The sequence below is a fragment of the Oncorhynchus kisutch genome, linkage group LG22 (genome assembly GCF_002021735.2).
Source record: "Oncorhynchus kisutch isolate 150728-3 linkage group LG22, Okis_V2, whole genome shotgun sequence".
Lineage (NCBI taxonomy): Eukaryota > Metazoa > Chordata > Actinopteri > Salmoniformes > Salmonidae > Oncorhynchus > Oncorhynchus kisutch.
This window is the reverse complement of record NC_034195.2, coordinates 1,817,060-1,842,606: the sequence shown is the minus strand read 5'-3', so window position 1 is coordinate 1,842,606 and position 25,547 is coordinate 1,817,060. Positions and strand designations below refer to the sequence as shown.

The 25,547-nt window shown below is 43.7% G+C and overlaps 1 protein-coding gene and 1 long non-coding RNA gene across 3 annotated transcripts; one reads left to right on the top strand and one right to left on the bottom strand.

Moving 5' to 3' along the window:
* Positions 1 to 517: 517 nt before the first annotated feature.
* On the top strand, positions 518 to 11,278 carry iqub (IQ motif and ubiquitin domain containing). The gene is made up of 12 exons (XM_031801767.1): positions 518 to 1,253; positions 1,378 to 1,512; positions 1,589 to 1,756; positions 1,906 to 2,081; positions 3,664 to 3,819; positions 3,898 to 4,108; positions 4,882 to 5,057; positions 5,216 to 5,386; positions 5,555 to 5,731; positions 9,845 to 10,093; positions 10,217 to 10,402; positions 10,628 to 11,278. The coding sequence occupies exons 1-12, from the start codon at positions 908 to 910 to the stop codon at positions 10,841 to 10,843; spliced, it is 2,367 nt and encodes a 788-aa protein (XP_031657627.1). The 5' UTR covers positions 518 to 907; the 3' UTR covers positions 10,844 to 11,278.
* LOC116356340 (uncharacterized) lies at positions 3,874 to 24,629 on the bottom strand. Of its 2 annotated transcripts, XR_004204845.1 has the most exons (4): positions 24,542 to 24,629; positions 24,273 to 24,434; positions 10,235 to 10,394; positions 3,874 to 3,983 (listed from the first exon to the last, which is right to left on the bottom strand). It is a non-coding gene; the product is annotated as an uncharacterized LOC116356340 (long non-coding RNA). The 2 variants fall into 2 exon arrangements; XR_004204844.1 differs by having other exon boundaries at positions 24,273 to 24,622.
* Between the last annotated feature and the right edge of the window lie 918 nt (positions 24,630 to 25,547).

Below are 25,547 nucleotides of genomic sequence, written 5' to 3'. Positions count from 1 at the left end.
GCTCATTTATCCTACTTTATATTGCGATTGGCAACTTCCATAAATTAGGTGCATTACCACCACTGAGCTCGTTCGTTCGTCTTTCAGTCACACTTTAAACCAATGAGGAGATGGGAGAGGCAGGACTTGCAGTGCAACCTGCGTCAGAAATAGACGCGAGCATTGTAGGTGCAATAATTGAATAACATAGATTTCTACATTTATTTTGCAACGCTCGCGTTGCTTGGAGGATAGTGGAAGTGGATACAGTTCTTCAAATGGGAAAAATGTAGGCTTTTATAATAAGCTTCAATTGGTTTGTTTTTTGCAACTAATTTGCCAATCTCATCATGTTGTGTGTCACACCCCCATTGTAATTGATCCCTGAACTAGGAGGACATTTTGAAATATATAAAAGCTTATTTAATTTATCTCTGAAAACTTTAAGGCCAAATAATTAATTTGGGCGCCAATTTTTTTAAATAGACATCACATGTGTGGTCAACTCTATAAATGCTCGCAAAGATAAACATCGTGTAGTGCTACCTGATAACTACCACACTAATACCAATTATAAGATATACTGCTACCATTCACTTGAAATGAATTAACGTTCAAATATTGTAATGCTGATTTCGCAAGGGATGGTCCCCACTTGGACTCTGGTAACCTTTGTGGGCAGAGGCATTTCATTGGTTACATTTTAGCAGAGATCACATGGACGTTACCATGGCAGCGACCAAGCACTTGCTGCACAAACAGCAGTCGGTTGCGGTTGAAAATACACAGGGAAATAAAAGCTAGCGTGCTTCTATCCAGCTTGCTTATCGACTTTTTGAGAGTAAATTCAAAATCCACTCACTTTTACTGACGCTTAAAAACGTATTGTTTCCCACTATTGCTGTCAGCGGCTAACTAGCTACGCGTCATGTCCGAAGAAGACGCAGAAACGTCGGGGCTCAACGGGATTGCTGATGAACAAAATGTGAAAAAAGAGGGGATAGGTCCTGAAGCAGAATTAGATGAATCTCAGGTTGAAAGCAACACCACTGAACACCCGCTTCCAGATGTACAAGATAGCGATACTGGAGTAAAGACTGAAACTGGCGAGCAGGTGGGGGAAACGGTGCACAAGTCAACTTTTTTGACATCAGGTGAGGAGGACACCGTGGAGGCGACAGCTCAAGCGGACCTTCCTGAGGACATCATGCAAGATGGAGCATCACCAAAGAAAACAACCTTTTCTAATGAAGTTGGGAACTCAACAGCCACTGGTAAGAAAGAGGATTTACAAAGTATCACAATAATTATAGACCACAATAGTTTCATGATAGGAAGGGCATTTGTCTGCTTTATCATATTATGTGTTGGACATGTTGTTTATCTTCTCTATTGTAGTGAAGATCATGCTGATGCCGGAGGGACACATGATGACGATGGCCTTTGCAATTGGGCTGACCGTCAAGGAGTTGAAGTATCACTTCGCAACTGAGCTGAAAGTGCCATCAGAACTCATACAGATTTCTCAGAGCGGTAAGTCTTTCAACTAACTGCTAAGGCCTTGACTTTCTTTGTTTATGCATTATGATTTAGGTCTTTCTCCATCCAGGTAGGATGGTAGAGGACCATAGGACCCTGATAGAGCTGGGAGTGCAGCCTCATGGCACCATCCAGTTGGAGATGACCTCGTCTGACCCTGAAAACCACCCCATCCGTCCTGTCAAGCCGCAGCAGGACTACAACATGCCTGACGTAATCACTGTCCGTGTCCAGACAGGTATTTTTTTTACTAGACTTTCTCTACCAGTCTTCTGGGAGACAATACCATACTTTTGTAGGGCCAGCTTTCATGGATGATAGTCATATGCGTTGTATCCTTTATCTGTATATTTCAGTCTCCCCCCCCTTGCTCTCCCGCTCTCCCAGAGACAGAGACATTCCAGGATGTGGTGGTGGAGATTGAGAGGGTCACCCATAGGAAGGCTTTCCTGGGAGGCTACAGACACAAGGCCACAGAGACCGAGTACCACCATGCAGCTGTACAGACCATAGCTAAGAGGAAACCCATTAGGGGGGTGGGGACCTTCAGCCGTGATACACAGGTACATACACACACACACTATTGGTGAGCGATTAACTGACATTTGTTATATTTAATTTTTTTAAACAACTAATTGACTGATGTCGGTTCAATTATTTGAATTCCATTTAGTTCTGTGCGCTCAATGCGCAGTTTCCTTAGATATACACTACATGACCAAAAACATTTCTGTATGGACGTCGCTTTGTGCAAGGGGGCGTTGTAATGCTGAAACAGGAAAGAGCCTTCCCCAAACTGTTGCCACAAAGTTGGAAGCACAGAATCGTCTGGAATGTCATTGTATGCTGTAGCGTTAAGATTTCCCTTCACTGGAACTAAGGGGCCTAGCCCAAACCATGAAAAACAGCCCCAGACCATTATTCCTCCTCCACCAAGCTTTACAGTTGCATTTGCATTACGCATTTGGACAGGTAGCGTTTTCCTGGCATCCGACAAACCCAGATTCGTCTGTTGGACTGCCAGGTGGTGAAGTATGATTCATCACTCCAGTGAACGCGTTTCCACTTCTCCAGAGTTCAATGGCGGCGAGCTTTACACCATTCCATCTAATGCTTGACATTGCGCATGGTGATCTTAGGCTTGTATTTGGAAACCCATTTCATGAAGCTCCCGACAAACAGTTCTTGTGCTGATGTTTCTTCCAGAGGCAGTTTGGAACTCTGTAGTGAGTGTTGCAACCGAGGACAGATGATTTTTAAGAGCTATGTGCTTCAGCACTTCTGTGAGCTTGTGTGGCCTACTACTTTGAGGCTGAGCCTTTGTTTCTTCTAGACGTTTCCAATTCACTATAACAGCACTTACAGTTTACCGGGGCAGCTCTAGCAGGGCAGAAATTTGACGAACTGGCTTGTTGCAAAGGTGGCATCCTATGAAGGTGCCACATTGAAAGTGACTGAGTTCTTCAGTAAGGCCATTCTACTGCCAATGTTTGTCTGTGGAGATTTTGCATGGCGGAGTGCTCGATTTTTATACACCTGTCAGCAACAGTTGTAACTGAAATAGCTAAATCCACTCATTTGAAGGGATGTCCACATACTTTTGTATATATAATGTAAATCAGATCAAGTCCGAACTGTGCAATGTAGTAGGGTGTTGTAGTTTCCAACAGGCCAATATTCTACATAGTTTAGCACAGAAAATATGGTAACTAACAATGACCATAATCCATTGCGTGCCTACTTGTCCGGTCTGTGTGGGGCAGGCACGGAGAGGAGCGATCGAGAGGGATAGAAAGCAGTTGCTTCGTGGGGTATCTACCTAAAAATACATTATCTAAGTGATTGATAGTTGGTATTGGGAATTGTGATTTTTGTCAGACAGCATAAGCAGCAGCTCTTATAGAAAGGACATGATGTCGTTGAATAAAATAATAGTCATCAAATAAAACAAATGTAATATACACAACAACTGAAATATTTTATTAAAGTAATGTGAATAAATGTTGCCGTTACAGCATTCAACCCACATAAGGCATAGTGCATTTAATGTGTAAAAAGTTTGAAACAAAAATATTTTTCAAACATTATAATTTTTTGCACCTGGAGCTGCATAAGGTATGCGAACAACCAAATGTTCTCCTTCAGACAGTGACGGTGAAGAGCCAGTCCCAGCAGTGCACCAACAGCACATCCACCCAGATGACCAAGATCGGCTGCTACGTGTCCAACATGGAGGACAAGCTCATCTCCCCTGGCTCCTACATCACTGCCGCCCAGTACCATAGCAGGAGACTGAGAGCTGTACGTCCTCTGAACTATACATAGACAGACAGAGCTGCCTTTGTATCTCTGTGCTCACACCTTTACCCCCACCTATAGGTGATCACTCTGCAGATGTACACGCGGCGCTGGCAGGCCAAGCGGATGACGGACCAGCTGAGGCAGGACAGGGAGCTGCGTCTGGCCTGGATGGAGAGAGAGGGGAGGAGGAAGAGGGAGGAGAAAGAGGAGCAGATCAAGGCTGAGTACCACAGGAGGATGAACCCCCAGTGCAGGGACGACTTTGCCCTGCTCTACAGTGCCCTGGAGAGTAAGCAGGGACCACCCTCTGCTGCTCATATGTGTGTGTGTGTGTGTGTGTGTGTGTGTGTGTGTGTGTGTGTGACAGGAGGTTGGTGGCACCTTATTGGGGAGGACAGGCTTGTGTTAATGACTGGAGCGGAATAGCTGAAATGGCATCAAATGATGCCATTCCATTCGCTCCGTTTCAGCCATTATTATGAGCTGTCCTCACCTCAGCACCCTCCACTGGTTTGTGTGTGTGTGAGTGGACTTGTTTAACTATTCTTGTGTTTAACCTATCAGGTAGGATAGGGACTTCTGGTAGGTAGGATAGGGACTTTTACCAACTGGGGACATTTTGTTAGTCCTCACGAGGTCAAATGCTATTTCTAGGGGGTTTAGGGTTAAGGTTAGAATTCAAATTATGTTAAGGGTTAGGTTTGGGGTTGTGTGTAACCTTTATTTAACTAGGCAAGTCAGTTAAGAACAAATTCTTATTTACAATGACGGCCTACCCCGGCCAAATCCGGACAACGCTGGGCTGATTGTGCGCAGCCCTATAGGACTCCCAATCACGGCCGGATGTGATACAGCCTGGAATTGAACCAGGGACTGTAGGCACGCCTCTTGCACTGAGATGCAGTGCCTTAGACCACTGCACCAATCGGGTTAAGGTTAGGGTAAGTGAACGGGTTAGGGAAAATAGGTTTTTGAATGGGACTGAATTGTGTGTCTCCACAAGGTTAGCTGTACAAGACTGTGTGTGTGTGTGTTTAAATCCTCTGAATGTGTTTGTAACAGAGTGGAGGAAAGAGGAGGTAGAGCACATCGATGCCACTCTGGATGGTGCTGAGAGGAAGGCTGCTCTGTGTGCGCTACTGGAGCAGGAGAGCCAGCTCATTGCCTCCATCGGACGCCATCGCATCGCCGCCGGAGAGAGGAATTACGACAAGGCCGTGCAGGCCTTCCTTGAGAAGGTCAAAGGTCCCCTCTATTCTCTCCCACTGCTCTGGGATATGTGCGGTGTCCCATTAATTCTCTCCCAAAGTTTTCCATAGCATTGAATAGGCAATGCAGGCTCTCAGTTTCAATTAAAACATTTGACCAAACAATATATTATTTTTGTATTTGCCAGTGTGCTGCCCCTAAGAGGTGGCGCGCATTCGATGGGAAGATGACCCAGGTGGACACCCAGTACACCATCAGAGCCAAGGAGCTGAGAGATCTGTACTCCAGCATCAACCTGCACTACCTCAACCAGGAGGAGAGGCTTGACGTGCTGCTCACACTCAAACACACCGTCAAGGTGGGAACACTTACCCTCAACCCATACTGACTGAAAATATATATTCATCTTGAGTTGTTTTTAGATATGAAATATACATACTGATTGATTGTGAATTGACAATTGGCCATTGTTTTCTATGAGGATTCTTTAATTTGTGAATCACAAAAATGCTTAATAATTGTACAGGAGCACGACTGCAAGCTGACCCAGAACATTGTGGAGTTGATTGACAGGGAGGCGGACCTCCTGATGAGGGGGGTAAAGGAGACCAATCTGGAGGGGCTGAGGAAGAGAATCTCCACCCTCTTCCTCCAATACATCAAAACCCCCACCTTTAACCCTGAGGTGGCCAAACTGCTCAAGGTACATTACATGGCCAGAAGTATGTGGACACCTGTTCTACGAACATCTCATTCCTAAATCATGGGCATTAATATGGAGTTGGTCCCCCCTTTGATAAACAGCCTCCACTCTTCTGGGAAGGCTTTCCACTAGATGTTGGAATATTGCTGCGGGGACTTGCTTCCATTCAGCCACAAGAGCATTAGTGAGGTTGGGCACTGATGTTGGGCGATTAGGCCTGGCTCGCAGTCGACGTTCCAATTCATCTTGAAGGTGTTCGATGGGGTTGAGGTCAGGGCTCTGTGCAGGCCAGTCAAGTAATTCCACACCTTTCATGCTGAAACAGGAAAGGGCCTTCCCCAAACTGTTGCCACAAAGTTGGAAGTACAGAATCGTCTAGAATGACATTGTATGCTTTAGCGTTAAGATTTCCCTTCACTGAGGGAGCTGTACAGTGGGCACTATGCATTCAGGCAGGTAACGTTCTTTTGGCCTCCTCCAAACCCAGATTCGTCCGTCGGACTGCCAGATGGTGAATTAATTCCTCCGGCGTGATTCATCACTCCAGACAACACGTTTCCACAGCTCCAGAGTCCAATGGCGGCGAGCTTTACACCACTCCAGACGATGCTTGGTATTACGAATGGTGATCTTAGGCTTGTATGCGGCTGCTCGGCCATGGCAACCGATTTCATGAAGCTCCCGACTAACAGTTATTGTGATGACGTTGCTTCCAGAGGCAGTTTGGAACTTATTAGTGAGTGTCAGCACTCGGCGGTCCTGTTCTGTGAGCTTGTGTAGCCTACCACTTCGCGGCTGAGCCGTTCCTCCTCCTAGATGTTTCCACTTCACAATAACAGCACTTACAGGTGGCCGGGGCAGCTCTAGCAGGGGAGAAATGTGACAATCTGGCATGTTGGCAAGGTGGCATCTGATGACTGTGCCATGTTGAAAATCACTGAGCTCTTTAGTAAGTTTTACTGTCAATCAAATCAAATGTATTTATATAGCCCTTCGTACATCAGCTGATATCTCAAAGTGCTGTACAGAAACCCAGCCTAAAACCCCAAACAGCAAGCAATGCAGGTGTAGAAGCACGGTGGCTAGGAAAAACTCCCTAGAAAGGCCAAAACCTAGGAAGAAACCTAGAGAGGAACCAGGCTATGTGGGGTGGCCAGTCCTCTTCTGGCTGTGCCGGGTGGAGATTATCAAATCAAATCAAATGTATTTATATAGCCCTTCGTACATCAGCTGATATCTCAAAGTGCTGTACAGAAACCCAGCCTAAAAACCCCAAACAGCAAGCAATGCAGGTGTAGAAGCACGGTGGCTAGGAAAAACTCCCTAGAAAGGCCAATACCTAGGAAGAAACCTAGAGAGGAACCAGGCTATGTGGGGTGGCCAGTCCTCTTCTGGCTGTGCCGGGTGGAGATTATAACAGAACATGGCCAAGATGTTCAAATGTTCATAAATGACCAGCATGGTCGAATAATAATAAGGCAGAACAGTTGAAACTGGAGCAGCAGCACAGTCAGGTGGAAGTTGAAACTGGAGCAGCAGCATGGCCAGGTGGACTGGGGACAGCAAGGAGTCATCATGTCAGGTAGTCCTGGGGCATGGTCCTAGGGCTCAGGTCAGTTGAAACTGGAACAGCAGCACGGCCAGGTGGACTGGGGACAGCAAGGAGTCATCATGTCAGGTAGTCCTGGGGCATGGTCCTAGGGCTCAGGTCCTCCGAGAGAGAGAAAAAAAGAGAGAATTAGAGAGAGCATATGTGGGGTGGCCAGTCCTCTTCTGGCTGTGCCGGGTGGAGATTATAACAGAACATGGCCAAGATGTTCAAATGTTCATAAATGACCAGCATGGTCCAATAATAATAAGGCAGAACAGTTGAAACTGCAGCAGCAGCACGGCCAGGTGGAATGGGGACAGCAAGGAGTCATCATGTCAGGTAGTCCTGAGGCATGGTCCTAGGGCTCAGGTCCTCCGAGAGAGAGAAAGAAAGAGAGAATTAGAGAGAGCACACTTAAATTCACACAGGACACCGAATAGGACAGGAGAAGTACTCCAGATATAACAAACTGACCCTAGCCCCCGACACAAACTACTGCAGCATAAATACTGGAGGCTGAGACAGGAGGGGTCACGAGACACTGTGGCCCCATCCGAGGACACCCCCGGACAGGGCCAAACAGGAAGGATATAACCCCACCCACTTTGCCAAAGCACAGCCCCCACACCACTAGAGGGATATCTTCAACCACCAACTTACCATCCTGAGACAAGGCCGAGTATTGCCCACAAAGATCTCCGCCACGGCACAACCCAAGGGGGGGGGGCAACCCAGACAGGAAGATCACATCAGTGACTCAACCCACTCAAGTGACGCACCCCTCCCAGGGACGGTATGAAAGAGCCCCAGGAAGCCAGTGACTCAGCCCCTGCAATAGGGTTAGAGGCAGAGAATCCCAGTGGAAAGAGGGGAACCGGCCAGGCAGAGACAGCAAGGGCGGTTCGTTGTTCCAGAGCCTTTCCGTTCACCTTCCCACTCCTGGGCCAGACTACACTCAATCATATGACCCACTGAAGAGATGAGTCTTCAGTAAAGACTTAAAGGTTGAGACCGAGTTTGCGTCTCTTACATGGGTAGGCAGACCATTCCATAAAAATGTAGCTCTATAGGAGAAAGCCCTGCCTCCAGCTGGAGGCCTGCGTCTTGTGACCGTAGCGTACGTGTAGGTATGTACGGCAGGACCAAATCAGAGAGATAGGTAGGAGCAAGCCCATGTAGTGCTTTGTAGGTTAGCAGTAAAACCTTGAAATCAGCCCTTGCCTTGACAGGAAGCCAGTGTAGGGAGGCTAGCACTGGAGTAATATGATCAAATTTTATGGTTCTAGTCAGGATTCTAGCAGCTGTATTTAGCACTAAGTGAAGTTTATTTAGTGCTTTATCCGGGTAGCCGGAAGGTAGAGCATTGCAGTAGTCTAACCTAGAAGTGACAAAAGCATGGATACATTTTTCTGCATCATATTTGGACAGAAAGTTTCTGATTTTTGTAATGTTACGTAGATGGAAAAAAGCTGTCCTTGAAATGGTCTTGATATGTACTTCAAAAGAGAGATCAGGGTCCAGAGTAAACGCCGAGGTCCTTCACAGTTTTGTTTGAGACGACTGTACAACCATTAAGATTAATTGTCAGATTCAACAGAAGATCTCTTTGTTTTTTGGGACCTAGAACAAGCATCTGTTTTGTCCGAGTTTAAAAGTAGAAAGTTTGCAGCCATCCACTTCCTTATGTCTGAAACACATGCTTCTAGCGAGGGCAATTTTGGGGCTTCACCATGTTTCATTGAAATGTACAGCTGTGTGTCATCCGCATAGCAGTGAAAGTTAACATTATGTTTTCTAATGACATCCCCAAGAGGTAAAATATATAGTGAAAACAATAGTGGTCCTAAAACGGAACCTTGAGGAACACCGAAATTTACAGTTGATTTGTCAGAGGACAAACCATTCACAGAGACAAACTGATATCTTTCCGACAGATAAGATCTAAACCAGGCCAGAACTTGTCCGTGTAGACCAATTTGGGTTTCCAATCTCTCCAAAAGAATGTGGTGATCGATGGTATCAAAAGCAGCACTAAGGTCTAGGAGCACGAGGACAGATGCAGAGCCTCAGTCTGATGCCATTAAAAGGTCACTTACCACCTTCACAAGTGCAGTCTCAGTGCTATGATGGGGATTGTGCTATCAATGTTTGTCTATGGAGATTGCATGGCTGTGTGCTCGATTGTATACACCTGTCAGCAACGGTGTGGCTGAAATAGCCGAATCCACACATTTGAAGGGGTGTCCATATACTTTTGTATATCGAGTGTACATATCTGAGACCGTATAGTTGTTATATGGTGTATTTTCTTGTCAATAAAATATAATTACTGAACCTTCCCACTGGGCACAGACGTCAATTCAACATCTATTCCACATTGGTTCAACGTCATTTCATTGAAATGACGTGGAAACAACGGTGATTTAACCAGTGTGCGCCCAGTGGATTCAATTAGGCCAATTAAGAAAACGGTATTATTCTGACCCTCACCCTCCTCTCAATCCCCCTCATTCCTCCTTCAGGTCCCCCAGGACCCAGCTCAGTTGAGGAAGAACATCTACTTCTGCCGCGGCTGCAGCCGCTACCTGCTTTCCACTGACTTTGCACTTACAGCCAATGCTCGCTTGGTAGGCAAGTGTCGCAGTTGTTCGGAGCTGGACAACGAGGCTCGCCGCCGCGAGGACTTCTCCCACTACAAGACCATCCTCAGGAGGCTCCGCAAGACTGAGGCCCAGAGGAACACAGAGGCCAAGATTACCTACCTGCTGCAGGTGTGTGTGTGTGTGTGTGTGTGTGTGTGTGTGTGTGTGTGTGTGTGTGTGTGTGTGTGTGTGTGTGTGTGTGTGTGTGTGTGTGTGTGTGTGTGTCTGACTGTGGTCGTGTGTATCTTACAGGAGCAGGACCTGCGGTACCTGGTAGATGTAGTGTGGGGGGCCCAGTCGGCCCTCAGTGCATGGAGCGACATGCATGACTTGGTAATGGTGAGGTGGGATTGCCAGTGGGAGTGGAGTCCCTGGAACTGCATCCTGCTCACCAAGGGAGAAGCTGCTGCTCACATCAAAATGGAGAACACTGAGAAGGTAAACACACACACACCCGCACACTTGAGGGTTTAAAATGAATTGCCTAGTTTCTCCAGCAGATTTTGTTTTAACTAAGTAAACATAACCTATATTAAGAGATAGTATTAGAGTACCAGAGAGAGAAAAAAAATCAGTCGAGGCAATATAATATCATAGATTATGATACCACTAGCTAGATGGGAGGAAAAGTCTAAAGTATCAACCCCTGTTGACCATGGACAGGCCTATGGAGTGGTGTTCATTCGGAATGTTAAACACAAACACACAGTGGCAAAGAAATACTTCTCCAAGATCCCTGTCATGGCCAAATACCTCCAGGAAGTGGACTTGCAATCAGCCACCCACGGCAACCTGTTAGTCGCCAAGCCCATCAAAACGGTGACAGCCAGGATCCTGACTACCATCCCACAAGCCGCTGGTGGCAAGGCCACGCAGTGAAGCCCTGTTCCTCCCTCTTCCCGTCTCTGTCTGTCCCTTTCCCCTCTTCCTCACCATCTCTCTTGTATGTCAAATAAAAATAGTGTATTTGATGATCATTGAACTGGTTTGGCTTATGCAACTTTGAAATGGATGTCTGATTTCATGATAGAAGTGATGATATTAAATAAATACTGTAAAATACAATCTGAATGGATCTTTGTGTGCATGATCTTAGTAAGAAGCTGGTACATACCTCAGTGCTAGATACAACAGTGTTACACTGGAAAACCATAAGATCCTTAAAAGGATCTTGGGTAAGGATTTTTACCAGCAATTCAGAATGTTCAAAATCCAATGTGATAGTGTACTATACCCACCTTACCAAACTGCTCACTTTTATGTGTGATAAACTTATCTTCTGGTCTGATTAATAAATTCATAAAGGAGTATTTATTACATTGTTTTTACATGACATTGAACATTTAAAACCTTTGTGTTCATGTCTGTCCGTAATAAGTTATTGAAGCACATTTCTTATCTGTTATCCAAATGATTAACAGTCAGGTGGCATAGGGTCATTCTCAGTGCTTTGTACTGTATGGTCAAAGACTACTAGCCTGATCTACGTGTAAGTTCGCGAGATCAGGATGGTCGTACCAGGCTAAAATACAAAAAAAAAAAGAAGACAAAAAGACAATGTTTTCAGTACATACAGTGAGGTCCAAAATGATTGGCACCCTTGATAAAGATGAGCAAAAAATACTAAAATAAATCATACAAATACTGAGCTATATTGTATGTTCAAAACAATGGGGAAATTATATTGTTTTATACTAGGCACAGACGTCAGCTCAATGTCTAGTTTTGGTTGAGTTGTAAAATAATGTGAATTCAACAAAACATTTCACCATCATTGGATTTAGGTAAAAAATTGGGTGAAAAAAATACTAAATTCTCTTATGTTGATGACTTTTTGCAAATCCAATCAGTTTTCCACATTAATTCAACATATTCACATTGCATTTATTTTATTTATGACATGGAAACAATGTTGATCCATCCAGTTTTTGCCCAGTGAGATGTGGTGAATATGCTACACTCTTAATACAAGTGTTACCAGTTTGAAGTGTTGTAACGCAGCAAGTCTTATATTCAAAACCTTTTATTGTGTCATTCATTCATGGCCATAGGTTCTCATCGACATCGCAGCAAATGTTTTCATTGACCATGCATCTGATAAGAAAATCGAATCTAGTGCCTACTAAATGCAGTGCAGGTCGATCAGGACCTGATGCAGCTGCCGAAGTTGTGTTGTCAGACGGGCCAATTGCAGTGGCGTCGGACGGATTGGTTGCGGCGGCGTCGAACGGGCCAGTTGCAGTCAGACGGACCCGTTGTGGCGACGTCGGGACAGCCCAGTTGCAGCGGCGCCGGATGGACCAGCCCCAGCTTCGTCGGACAGGCCATTCCCCCTATCTCCCTTAATGGTTGATTATTGTTACAATGTCCGCTGGTCATGTGAGTACCTGTGCCTTGTTGTTTTGGCTTTCGTGCCACTTGTATTGTGCAGATTACAGATTTCGTCCCGTGTGGAATCATTGTGTGTGTGTATGTTATGGGTCTCGTCCCGTGTATTTATTCAAGGTACTCTTCGCTCTTTTGTTTTGGTTTCAACCTTGTGTTTTGTATATGTGTTTGTTTGGTCTTTGTCCCCGACACGCTGTAATTTGGGTCAATAAAAAACCCTATTACGCATTCCTGCGCCTGTCTCCCGATCCCTGTATACCAACATGACAGAGGGGATACCTAGTCAGTTGTACAACTGAATGCATTCAACTTAAATGTGTCAGCAATAGACTCTTACAAAATGATAATTTGACTCTACACATTACAGGGATGTGCAATTGTATTAATCCTCCCAGCTTGGTTGGCTTTACAGCCACTTCTGCATAAGATCAAATCTCCATCCAAAAGGTTCATGTCACCTTGCAAGCCTTCTGTAAAATACAAGTCAAGATACTCCGTTCTGTTCAGTTCTTAAACATATTAACCATTATTTATTTTAATGTCGATTCCCACTTCACCACATGTAAATGAAAGGTGATTGGCCATTTAATTACAGATGTACAGGACTCACTCCCGTACAAGATACGCACAAGACTCACTCACTTAGATAGTTAAGCCTCTTTGTCCTTTTCATGACACAAAGTCACAGACATTTACAGTGCAGATATTTTACCTTAACAGGGTGACACAACTTTCATTTTGTGAGGTGAGGGACATCACCTCCAAAGCCAAATGTATTGTTGAGGTGTGTGATTATCTTTTCAAGAGGTGAAGAAAGTGTAATTCCCTACAAGACCTGTTCATTGACCTATCCTGGCTGAAAATATTTAATAATACAAAGATAAACTCTGTTTAATATTCTTTTAAATATTTTTTCAACCCTTAATTGAAAAGTTCGTAGGAGTCCAGTGTGGAATGGAATGAAAAATAGAAAGGCCAAGTGGTCATTCCACCTCTTCATTTCTTGCTTAGAAACTATGTGAGAAAAGGTTAATTATGTCGGTTTCCAGGGTTACCCTTTAAATCAAGGACTCTAAAAAAGCCAAACACGGATAGAAATGACAACCCTTCCAACACAATAAGACAAACCAAACACTTTACCAAAGCGACTAATTTCCCTATTGTAAACAAGCCCAGTTTAATGGGAGAGTAGATTGGTGTCTAATGTTGTGCGTTATTAGTCTGTCTAATAACCTGGGGGTCAAAGTTTACAATGTCAATTGAGGTTACCATTTATCGACCCACTAAGAAGCTAGCTACAAATAAAGGTCCGGTGTTAAAGAACGAAGTAGGAATGTTCTGAAGGGAAAGAAGGCACATGTTTATCGGGTCTGTTTTTGTGACGATACAGTAGCACGTGGAAAGGCGGTTTAAAAGAACACGCTTCCTTGGGCTTTGGCAGAGGTGTCCATCTTCACAAGATGAAATCTAATGGGTGATAATGTTCAGTAAATAAAGATTTGCTATGCAGACACATGCACACCCACGTCATGTCAGAGACGCCTGATTAACATTGAAATGACGTCAGACACAGGTCTCTAGGAGAATGATCATTATCGCGAGGATAATTTGATTATGCCCTCAGCACGCTTTATAGAATCTAGTCGCGCGCACGTTGATTTTGTTCAACCACACCAGAAGCGATCAGGACAGCAGGTTGAAATATCAAAACAAACGCTGAACCAATTATATTACTTTGGGGACAGGTCAAAAATCATTAAATATGTATGGCAATTTATCTAGCTAGCTTGCTGTTGCTAGCTAATTTGTCCTGGGATATAAACATTGCGTTGTTATTTTACCTGAAATGCACAAGGTCCACTACTCCAACAATTATTCCACAGATCAAACGGTACACTGAATTAGTGCTCATCATCCTCCTTCCTTCAGGCTTCTTTTTCTTCTTTGGACTTTATGTATCGATTGCCAACCAACTTTACGTGCATTACTACTAGAGGTCGCCCGATTAATCGGAATTGCCGATTGGCTGGCTTCTGGGTTAAGTGAGCAGTGTGTCAAGAAGCAACTTTTTGGCCTGAATGCCAAGCGTCACGTCTGGAGGAAACCAGGCACTGCTCATCACCAGGCCAATACCATCACTACGGTGAAGCATGGTGGAGGCAGCATTATGCTGTTGGGATGTTTTTCAGTTGCAGGAACTGGGAGACTAGTCAGGATCGAGAGAAATATGAAGAGTGCAAAGTACAGAGATCCTTAAATGAACACCTGCTCCAGAGCGATCAGGATCTCAGACTGGGGCGAAGGTTCACCTTTCAACAGGACAACGACCTTAAGCACATGCCAAGACAACGCGGGAGTGGCTTTGAGACAAGTCTCTGAATGTCCGGACATCTCTGGAGAGACCTGAAAATAGCTATACAGCGACGCTCTCCATCCAACCTGACATAGCTTGAGAGGATCTGCAGAGAAGATTGGGAGAAACTCCCCAAATACAGGTGTGCCAAGACTCGATGCGGTTATCGCTACCAAAGGTGTTTCAACAAAGTATTTAGGCCAGCAGCATACCACCCTGCATCCCACTGCTGGCTTACTTCTGAAGCATGGTTGGTCCTGGTCAGTCCCTGGATGGGAGACCAGATGCTGCTGGAAGTGGTGTTGGGGGACCAGTAGGAGGCACCCTTTCTTGTGGTCTAAAATAAAATATCCCAATATCCCATGGCAGTGATTGGGGACATTGCCCTGTGTAGGGTGCCATCTTTCGGATGGGACGTTAAACAAGTGCCCTGACTCTCTGTGGTCACTAAAGATCCCATGGCACTCATCGTAAAAGTGGGGGTGTTATCCCTGGTGTCCTGGCTAAACTCCCAATCTGGCCTTCATACCATCATGGCCACCTAATCACCCCAAGTTTACAATGGTCTCATTCATCCCCCTCCTCTTCCCTGTAACTATTCCTCAGGTCGTGGCTGTAAATGAGAATGTGTTCAGTCAACTTATCTGGTAAAATAAGGGTTAAAAAAATTGAGTAAAGGGTCTGAATACTTAAGTAACTATAAAAATGTATAAAAACCAGTGTTTTGCTTTGTCATTATGGGGTATTGTGTGTAGATGGGGGACAATTGAATCGATTTTAGAATAAGGCTGTAACATCACAAAATGTGGAAAAAGTAATGGGGCCTGTATACTTTCCATAGAAGCAACAGCCTACTTAAATGCAAGTCAATGACAGCCTATACAGTGCATTCGGAATGTCATTCCATCAAGTGTTATGGGACTTAAAATAGCTTCTTAGGGCTGCAATCCCGTTAACGGGATTGATATGACAACAGCCAGTGAAAGTGCAGGGCGCCAAATTCAAAACAACAGAAATCTCATAATTAAAATTCCTCAAACATAAATGTGTTTTATGCCTTTTTAAAGGTAATCTTGTTGTTAATCCCACCACAGTGTCCGATTTCAAATAGGCTTTATAGCGAAAGCACCACAAACGATTGTTAGGTGACCACCAACTCACAGACAAACCCAGCTATTTTTCCAGCCAAAGAGGAGTCACAAAAAGCACAAATAGAGATAAAATGAAACACTAAACTTTGATGATCTTCATCAGATGACACTCATAGGACTTTATGTTACACAATACATGTATGTTTTGTTTGATAAAGTTCATATTTAAAGTTCACTATTTCCAAAAACATCCAGTGATTTGGCATAGCCACATCAATTTCACAGAAATACTCATCATAAATGTTGATGAAAATACAAGTGTTACACATGGAATTATAGATATACCTCTCCTTAATGCAACCGCTGTGTCAGATTTCAATTTTTTTTACAGAAAAAGCAAACCATGCAATAATCTGAGAACGGCGCTCAGAATTCTTTTTATCCGCCATGTTGGAGTCAACAGAAATAAGGAATAACATTATAAATATTCCCTTTGATGATCTTCATCATAATGCACTCCCAGGAATCCTAGTTCCACAATAAATGTTTGATTTGTTCGATAATGTCCATTATTTATGTCCAAGTAGCTACTTTTGTTAGGGCGTTCAGTACACAAATCCAAATGCTCGTGCAGGTCCAGCCGAACATCGGACGAGAAGTTCAAAAAGTTATATTACAGGTCGTAGAAACAGTTCAAACTAAGTATAGAATCAATCTTTAGGATGTTTTTATCATAAAGCTTCAATAACGTTCCAACAGGAGAATTACATTGTCTCTAGAAAAGCTGGTCGCTCTCATGTGAAATGCGCATGACCAGGACCTGGCTCTCTGCCAGACCACTGACTCAAAGGGCTCTCATCCGGCCCCACATCACAGTAGAAGCCTCATTCAAGTTTCTAAAGACGGTTGACATCTAGTGGAAGCCCTAGGAAGCAACATAGCCCTATCCAATACACAGTGGGATATTGGTTGAGTTAAAAAAATTACAAGCCTCAGATTTCCCACTTCCTGTTTGGATTTTTTTCTCAGGTTTTTGCCTGCCATTTGACTTCTGTTATATTCACAGACATCATTCAAACAGTTTTAGAAACTTCGGAGTGTTTTCTATCCAAATGCTACTAATACTAATAATATGCATATATTAGCAACTGGGACTGAGGAGCAGGCTGTTTACTCTGGGCACCTTATTCATCCAAGCTACTCAATACTGCCCCTGCAGCCATAAGAAGTTTTAAAGCGGCAATTTTGCAGTTGAAACAATAAAAGTTATTTTGGTAAAAAGCTGGAGGGATGGGCCTGGATAAATATAAATTCATAGACAGAGCTATGGATACAAGGACTGATCATCCATGATATCAAAATTATAGTGGGCCGCGCCCACCTGTGGGAAAAACAACCTTGGTTATCTTAGCTCACAGCAAAACCGTTACTTGTTTCAAATGTAATTTTCTTGCATGCTTATTTTAGTCAATTGCAAAACTACATGTCTAAAGATGACCTGCTCTTAAGTGTTCTCACTACAAACTTAATATTGTAGGGCTTCCCACATGCCCCTTTTCATGTCAGTGCTAACAGCCACATGAGTGAGTGCTAGCTAGCGACCGGAACATTAACCTAGCCAAGACCAACAACAAATGGACTATACAGCTACAAGCAGTGAGTGGAGTTACAAACAGACTGTACAAGTTAAACGTCTTACCCGTGATTAAATGTTTTCCACACACATAGTTATGCCGAATAACCTGAATAGAGTCCAGTGTGCGCTCTAAAGCGCTCAGAGAGCAAGGCACTCTGAATTTACAAACGGATCTAGTCCTGTCACCATGACTATGATAAGCTACTTTGGCTGGAGCTAACTTTAGCTTCTATGCTAACAGACTTTTATAAATTAATTAAACGAATCAAAAAATTATCATTATACTCCACTTAACTTGGTGTTTCATATCCTATGCTTTATAAGTCGCTCACCGTGATAATGTTTAAAATATTTTGTTTATCTAGTGCTTCTCTCTTCAGTTAGCTTTGCTCTCTCTCAACTGACACACCGACTAGGCAGGCTAGCAAGAGAGCCCTCTGCGGGCCTAAACAAGCACAAAACCCCTGGACTATAAACAATGTCAATGATTACAAAGTGCCAAAGATTAGGCTACATTATGTCACATTTCAGGTTTGCATCACAGGGACCCTGAGCAAACATGAGCAAAAAAAAAAACTGTACTATTAAAACAAAGTATTACCCCTTTTTCATAGCAACTAATTACCTTTTATGTTACAGAAACTAGGACCAACAATCGTCGGCTGCATCTGACTATCACATACATACATACATACATACATACATACATACATACATACATACATACATACATACATACATACATACATACATACATACATACATTACATACATACATACATAGAAAAGTCCTCTCCTTGTCAACTGCGTTTATTTTCAGCAAACTTAACATGTGTAAATATTTGTATGAACATAAGAGTCAACAACCGAGACATAAACTGAACAAGTTCCACAGAGTGACTAACAGAAATGGAATAATCTGTCCCTGAACAAAGGGGGGGTCAAAATCAAAAGTAACAGTCAGTATCTGGTGTGGCCACCAGCTGCAATAAGTACTGCAGTGCATCTCGTCCTCATGGACTGCACCAGATTTGCCAGTTCATGCTGTGAGATGTTACCCCACTCTTCCACCAAGGCACCTGCAAGTTCCCAGACATTTCTGGGGGGAATGGCCCTAGCCCTCACCCTTCGATTTAACAGGTCCCAAACGTGCCCAAGGGATTGAGATCCGGGCTCCTCTCTTGCCATGGCAGAACACTGACATTCCTGTCTTGCAGGATATCATTCACAGAACAAGCAGTATGGCTGATGACATTGTCATGCTGGAGGGTCATGTCAGGATGAGGCTGCAGGAAGGGTACCACATGAGGGAGGAGGATGTCTTCCCTGTAACGCACAGCGTTGAGATTGCCTGCAATGACAACAAGCTCAATCCGATGATGCTGTGACACACCGCCCCAGACCATAACGGACCCTCCACCTCGATCCTGCTCCAGAGTACAGGCCTCGGTGTAACACTCATTCCTTCGACGATAAACGCGAATCCGACCATCACCCCTGGTGAGACAAAACTGCGACTCATCAGTGAAGAGCACTTTTTGCCAGTCTTGTCTGGTCCAGCGACGGTGGGTTTGTGCCCATAGGTGACGTTGTTGCCGATGATGTCTAGTGATGACCTGCCTTACAACAGGCCTACAAGCCCTCAGTCCAGCCTATTGCGGACAGTCTGAGCACTGATGGAGGGATTGAGCGTTCCTGGTGTAACTCGGGCAGTTGTTGTTGCCATCCTGTACCTGTCCTGTAGGTGTGTTTGGATGTACCGATCCTGTGCAGGTGGTGTTACACGTGATCTGTCACTGCGAGGACGATCAGCTGTCCGTCCTGTCTCCCTGTAGTGCTGTCTTAGGCGCCTCAGTACAGACATTGAAATATTGTGCCCTGGCCACATCTGCAGTCCTCATGCGTCCTTGCAGAATGCCTAAGGCACATTCACACAGATGAGCAGGGACCCTGGGCATCTTTCTTTTGGTGTTTTTCAGAGTCAGTAGAAAGGCCTCTTTAATGTCCTAAGTTTTCATAACTGTGACCATAATTGCCTACCGTCTGTAAGCTGTTAGTGTCCATAGGTGCATGTTCATTCATTGTTTATGGTTCATTGAACAAGCCTGGGAAACAGTGTATAAACCCTTTACAATGTAGATCTGTGAAGTTATTTTGTTTTTTACGAATTATCTTAGAAAGACAGGGTCCTGAAAAAGGGACGTTTCTTTTTTTGCTGAGTTTACATACATACACACACACACAACAAAAATAAAACGCAACAGTTAAATATTGATCCCATGTTTTCATGAGGACCACACAAAGAAATTCCACAAATGAACTTAAGACACACCTGTTCATTGAAATGCATTCCAGGTGACTACCTCATGAAGATGGGTGAGAGAATGCCAAGAGTGTGCAAAGCTGTCAAGGCAAAGGGTGGCTATTTGAAGAATGTCAAATATATTTAGATTTGTGTATATATTTAGATTTTTGGTTACTACATGATTCCATGTGTTATTTCATAGTTTTGATGTCTTCACTATTATTCTACAATGTAGAAAACAGTCAAAAGTAAAAGAAAAACCCTGGAATGAGTAGGTGTTTTAAAACTTTGGACCGGTCGTGTAAAAGAGCCCAGAAATGTCCCATATGCACAAAATGTTATTTCTATGTTATATGTTATTACATCATCATTGCACCTTGTGCTGGGGACAATAAAAGGCCACAGAAATGCTCACTTTTGTCACAACACAATGCCACAGATGTCTCAAGTTGAGGGAGTGTGCAATTGACATGCTGATTGCAGGAATGTCTACCAGAGCTGTTGCCAGAGAATTAAATGTAAATTTCTCTACTATAAGCCACCTCCAACGTCATTTTAGAAAATTCAGCAATACGTCCAACTGGCCTCACAACAAATTAAATCAAATTTTATTGGTCACATGCAGATATTATTGCAAGTGTAGCGAAATACTTGTGCAGTGCAGCAATATCTAACAAGTAAAATCTAACCATTCCACAACAAATTCCTAATACAAACCAACAAATATATATGGATGAGCAATGACAGAGTGGCATAGGCTAAGATGCAATAGATAGAATATAGTATATACAGTTTAAGTCAGAAGTTTACACACACTTATGTTGGAGTCATTAAAACTCATTTTTCAACCACTCCACAAAATGTCTTGTTTAACAAACTATAGTTTTGGCAAGTCGGTTAGGACATCTACTTTGTGCATTACAAGTAATTTTTCCAACAATTGATTATTTCACTGTATCACAATTCCAGTGGGTCAGAAGTTTACATACACTAAGTTGATTGTGCATTTAAACAGCTTGGAAAATTGCAGAAAATTATGTCATGGCTTTAGAAGCTTCTGATAGGCTAAGTGACATCATTTGAATCAATTGGAGGTGCACCTGTGGATGTATTTCAAGGCCTACCTTCAAACTCAGTGCCTCTTTGCTTCACATCATGGTAAAAATCAAAAGAAATCAGCCAAGACCTCAGAATTTTTTTTGTAGAGCTCTACAAGTCTGGTTCATCCTTGGGAGCAATTTCCAAACGCTAGAAGGTACCACTTTTATCTGTCAGTTTGTTATATCTGGAGTACTTCTCCTGTCCTATTCGGTGTCCTGTGTGAATCTAAGTGTGCGTTCTCTAATTCTCTCCTCTCTCTCTCGGAGGACCTGAGCCCTAGGACCATGCCCCAGGATTACCTGACATGATGACTCCTTGCTGTCCCCAGTCCACCTGGCCGTGCTGCTGCTCCAGTTTCAACTGTTCTGCCTTCTTATTATTCGAACATGCTGATCATTTATGAACATTTGAACATCTTGGCCATGTTCGGTTATAATCTCCACCCGGCACAGCCAGAAGAGGACTGGCCACCCCACATATGCTCTCTCTAATTCTCTCTTTTTTTCTCTCCCTCTCGGAGGACCTGAGCACTAGGACCATGCCCCAGGACTACCTGACATGATGACTCCTTGCTGTCCCCAGTCCATCTGACCGTGCTGCTGCTCCAGTTTCAACTGTTCTGCCTTATTATTATTATATGACCATGCTGGTCATTTATGAACATTTGAACATATTGGCCATGTTCTGTTATAATCTCCACCCGGCATAGCCAGAAGAGGACTGGCCAACCCACATAGCCTGGTTCCTCTCTAGGTTTCTTCCTAGGTTTTGGCCTTTCTAGGGAGTTTTTCCTAGCCACCGTGCTTCTACACCTGCATTGCTTGCCGTTTGGGGTTTTAGGCTGGGTTTCTGTACAGCACTTTGAGATATCAGCTGATGTACGAAGGGCTATATAAATACATTTGATTTGATCTATACAAACAATAGTACGCAAGTATAAACACCATGGGACCACGCAGCCGTCATACCGCTCAGGAATGAAACGTGTTCTGTCTCCTAGAGATGAACATACTTTGGTGCGAAAAGTGCAAATCTATCCCAGAACAACAGCAGACGGCACCACCCTCTGGAGAGTCCTTCGGTTGTGGGCGGTGCAGTTGCCTTACCAGGCAGTGATACAGCCCGACAGGTTGCTCAATTGTGCATCTGTAAAAGTTTGAGGGTTTTAGGTGACAAGCCACATTTCTTTAGCCTCCTGAGGTTGAAGAAGCTCTGTTGTGCCTTCTTCACCACACTGTCTGTATGGATGGACCATTTCAGTTTGTCTGTGACATGTACGCTGAGGAACTTAACATTTTCCACCTTCTCCACTGCTGTCCCATCGATGTGGATAGGGGGGTGCTCCCTCTGCTGTTTCCTGAAGTCCATGATCTCCTTTGTTTTGTTGATGGTGCGTGAGACCACGTGTAACCACGCAAGCCCAGGATCTTGACATCCGGCTTCTTCACCTGCGGGATTGGAGATCAGCCACCCAGACAGCTGATGAAACTGCAGAGTATTTCTGTCTGTAATAAAGCCCTTTTGTAGGGGAAAAACTCAAATCGGATTGGCTGGGGCTGGCTCCCCAGTGTGTGGGCCTATGCCCAGTCATGTGATACCCATAGATTAGGGCCTAGTGCATGGTAACAGTTGAATAAGAAGAGGAAAAACAAAACCTGCACAATGCTCTTGCTAGTATCACTTATTTTCATTTAAGCTTTACGTATCGGCCTCAAGGCATTCGGCAGAGCTTTTGTGAGTGTATAATTTGCACCCTTATGTAGACATTGCTCAACTCACATCTGTTCAATGAATCAAATGGAGCTGTGAAATCGATTCATTTTGCGGTTACATTTTTGTTCCCTATAATAATCTGACCTCTTGACCTTGTTGGCGGGTATTTATTTAATGCATTATACGGCCGTTAACAGACAATTAATACAGATGGTACCATTATAATTCTTGGTACCATTTATCATAATATGGTAGAATGTATAATGCAGGTTAAAACCTTGGTATTTCCATGAAACCATGGTAAAAATGAGGCAATACCATGGTATTATTTAGGTGTGCATGGCAGTACCATCATAAACTACATGACCAAAAGTATGTGGCCACCTGCTCATCTGACATCTCATTCCAAAATCATGGGCATTAATATGGAGTTGGTCCCCCCTTTGCAGCTAACAGCCTCCACTCTTTTGGAAAGGCTTTCCACTAGATGTGAGGACATTGCTGCGGGGACTTGCTTCCATTCAGCCACAAGCGCATTAGTGAGGTCGGGCACGAATGTTGGGCAATTAGGTCTGGCTCTCAGTTGGCATTCCAATTCGACTAACAGTTCTTGTGCTGACGTTGCTTCCAGAGGCAGTTTGGAACTTGGTAGTGAGTGTTGCAACAGAGCACAGGCAATGTTTATGCTCTTCAGCACTCGGTGGTCCGAGTGCTGAAGCTTTTTGTGGCCTACCACTTCAGCCGTTGTTGCGCCTTCCCAATAAAAGCACTTACAATTGTCTGGGGCAGCTCAAGCAGGGCATACATTTCACAAACGGACTTGTTGAAAAGATGGCATCCTATGACGTTCCATGTTGTTAGTCTATGAGCTCTTATGTAAGGCAAGACCAGTCTACTGTAAATGTTTGTCTATGGAGATTGCATGGCTGTGTGCTTGATTTTATACACCTGTCAGCAACAGGTGGCTGAAATAGCCGAATCCACTAATTTAAAAGGTGTCCACACACACAATATATATATAAATACACAACTTAAAAGCTAAAACCATGGTACATTTCCATGATTCAGACTATACCATGGTATAAGTGAAAGTACCATAGTTGCCCCTTTGAGAGGCAAGGTACCGCACACGTGTTGCCAATGCTACAGGTTGCCCACCTGTATTGCCTCCCTCGGACTGTACCGGCAGCAACACAGTTAACGCAGTCTTTACAAAGGAGAGGATTATCTATTATATTGATAATATAGTCGAGTGACCAATTGAAATACATGTCCGAAAGATGGAAGGCAGACGGTAGGAGGCGAGATCAGGTGGACCCTTTCTAGCCAATGAGAGGACAGATACGTGTGAATAGGCTCAACTGAAAGTCGCCCCCCCAAAGTTGCCACTTGAGTCCACTTATATCGGTGCACTCGTAACAACCTAACCATTACGAAACATATTTTATCAAATATGCTTCAAGTAGCAAATTATAAATAATTTGTATTCGACCTCTACAGAAAAATGAATCGTCTTATTTTCGTGGACAGAGTTTGATCGCAGTAAACCCTCTCGCCTCTTCCTCTCTGAGATGACTAACGTTAAACTAAATCCACCGACTCACGTTCCTCAAAACTCCGCCCTCGCATTTATGTCAAGAAACATTTCACTCAAGAGTCGTCACAGCTCCAATAAACACCGAGGAGTTTAGACAATTCAAGGGAAGCGGTCAGGAGTTTACCTGTGTCGGTGCGAAACATGTTAGACCCATCCTCCAGCGAAGACTCGGGGGGAGAAATTAACGAGGACACTCAAGTTCCAAAAGACCCCCCGACTTCCTCGGGTCAAGGAGGTAAACATAAGAAACGACCGCCTGCGGACCAAGCACAAGCCGAAAAGTCTCCTGTCGAAGACCAGGTGAAAAATGAACAGGAAAGACTTCAGAAAGAGGAAGCGGAGAGGAAAAGTAAACTACAGATGTATGTATTTGTGTTGAGATGTATAGCGTACCCATTCAATGCCAAACAACCCACGGATATGGCACGCAGGCAACAAAAGGTGAGTGAGCGCAAACGCCCAGCCACAGCGAGAACGCTTTTTAAATAGCCAATTAATGCACCCGTTTTCTTTTCAGTTTAGCGCCCCATTGCAAGCCAGAGCCAGGCGACATGAAACCGTTTTAAACTTGAAACAAATGTATATGTAGGCAAGTAACATTTCAGAGACATCTCTAGAGCGTTTTCATAAATTAATGAATAAAAGTAGCCATTAAGTTATTCATTTGTTGTGACAGGGCTCAGTGCTGGGCTGCATTCAATACGAAAAAACGTACTACAACGTTCAATTAAATGAAACGGTGCTGTTCTGTAGGATCAGTTGAAAAACGGTGAGGGGTTGGGGAACTCTCCGCTGCCTTTTTAAAGACGTTGCTCATTGCTTCAAACCACACCCCATCCACACCCACCAAACTGACCAAATGTACCTCAAAGTCTAATCAAGAAGTTTAAATAAGGTTTTGGGGAAAGGTGTCTTTTAGTACATAACGTAGCAAACGTTAAATGAACCTGAACACACCCCAGGTGTCCACTCCATCCTTTCCCCCACAGAAATGTCATGAATGATGGATGTTCGTTATGGTAAATATTCGAGGCGTACATTCGTTATTTTCAGGGTTGGGTAGGTTACTTTCTAAATGTAATCCGTTAGTTACTAGTTACCTGTCAAATTGTAATCAGTAACTTTTGGATTACCCAAACTCAGTAACGTAATCTGATTACATTCAGTTACTTTTAGATTACTTTCCACTTAAGAGGCATTAGAAGAAGACAAAAATGTATGTTACCAATTGAATGACATTTTTTACAGGATAAATCAATGTTAAAGTTTAGATAGCTGGCCATATATGGATGTTACATTTTACTTTATATATTATATATTATATATTTATATATTTTTAAGAATTCACTCACAGGTACCGAGATTCTTCTTGGAGCCAGGCAGCAACTGTTTATTTTCT

Coding starts and splice junctions, on each gene's coding strand:
- iqub (XM_031801767.1), top strand. CDS start 908: ATGTCCGAAGAAGACGCAGAAACGTCGGGGCTCAACGGGATTGCTGAT. Junction 1,757..1,905: donor CACTGTCCGTGTCCAGACAG/GTATTTTTTTTA, acceptor CCGCTCTCCCAG/AGACAGAGACATTCCAGGAT. Junction 2,082..3,663: donor CCTTCAGCCGTGATACACAG/GTACATACACAC, acceptor GTTCTCCTTCAG/ACAGTGACGGTGAAGAGCCA.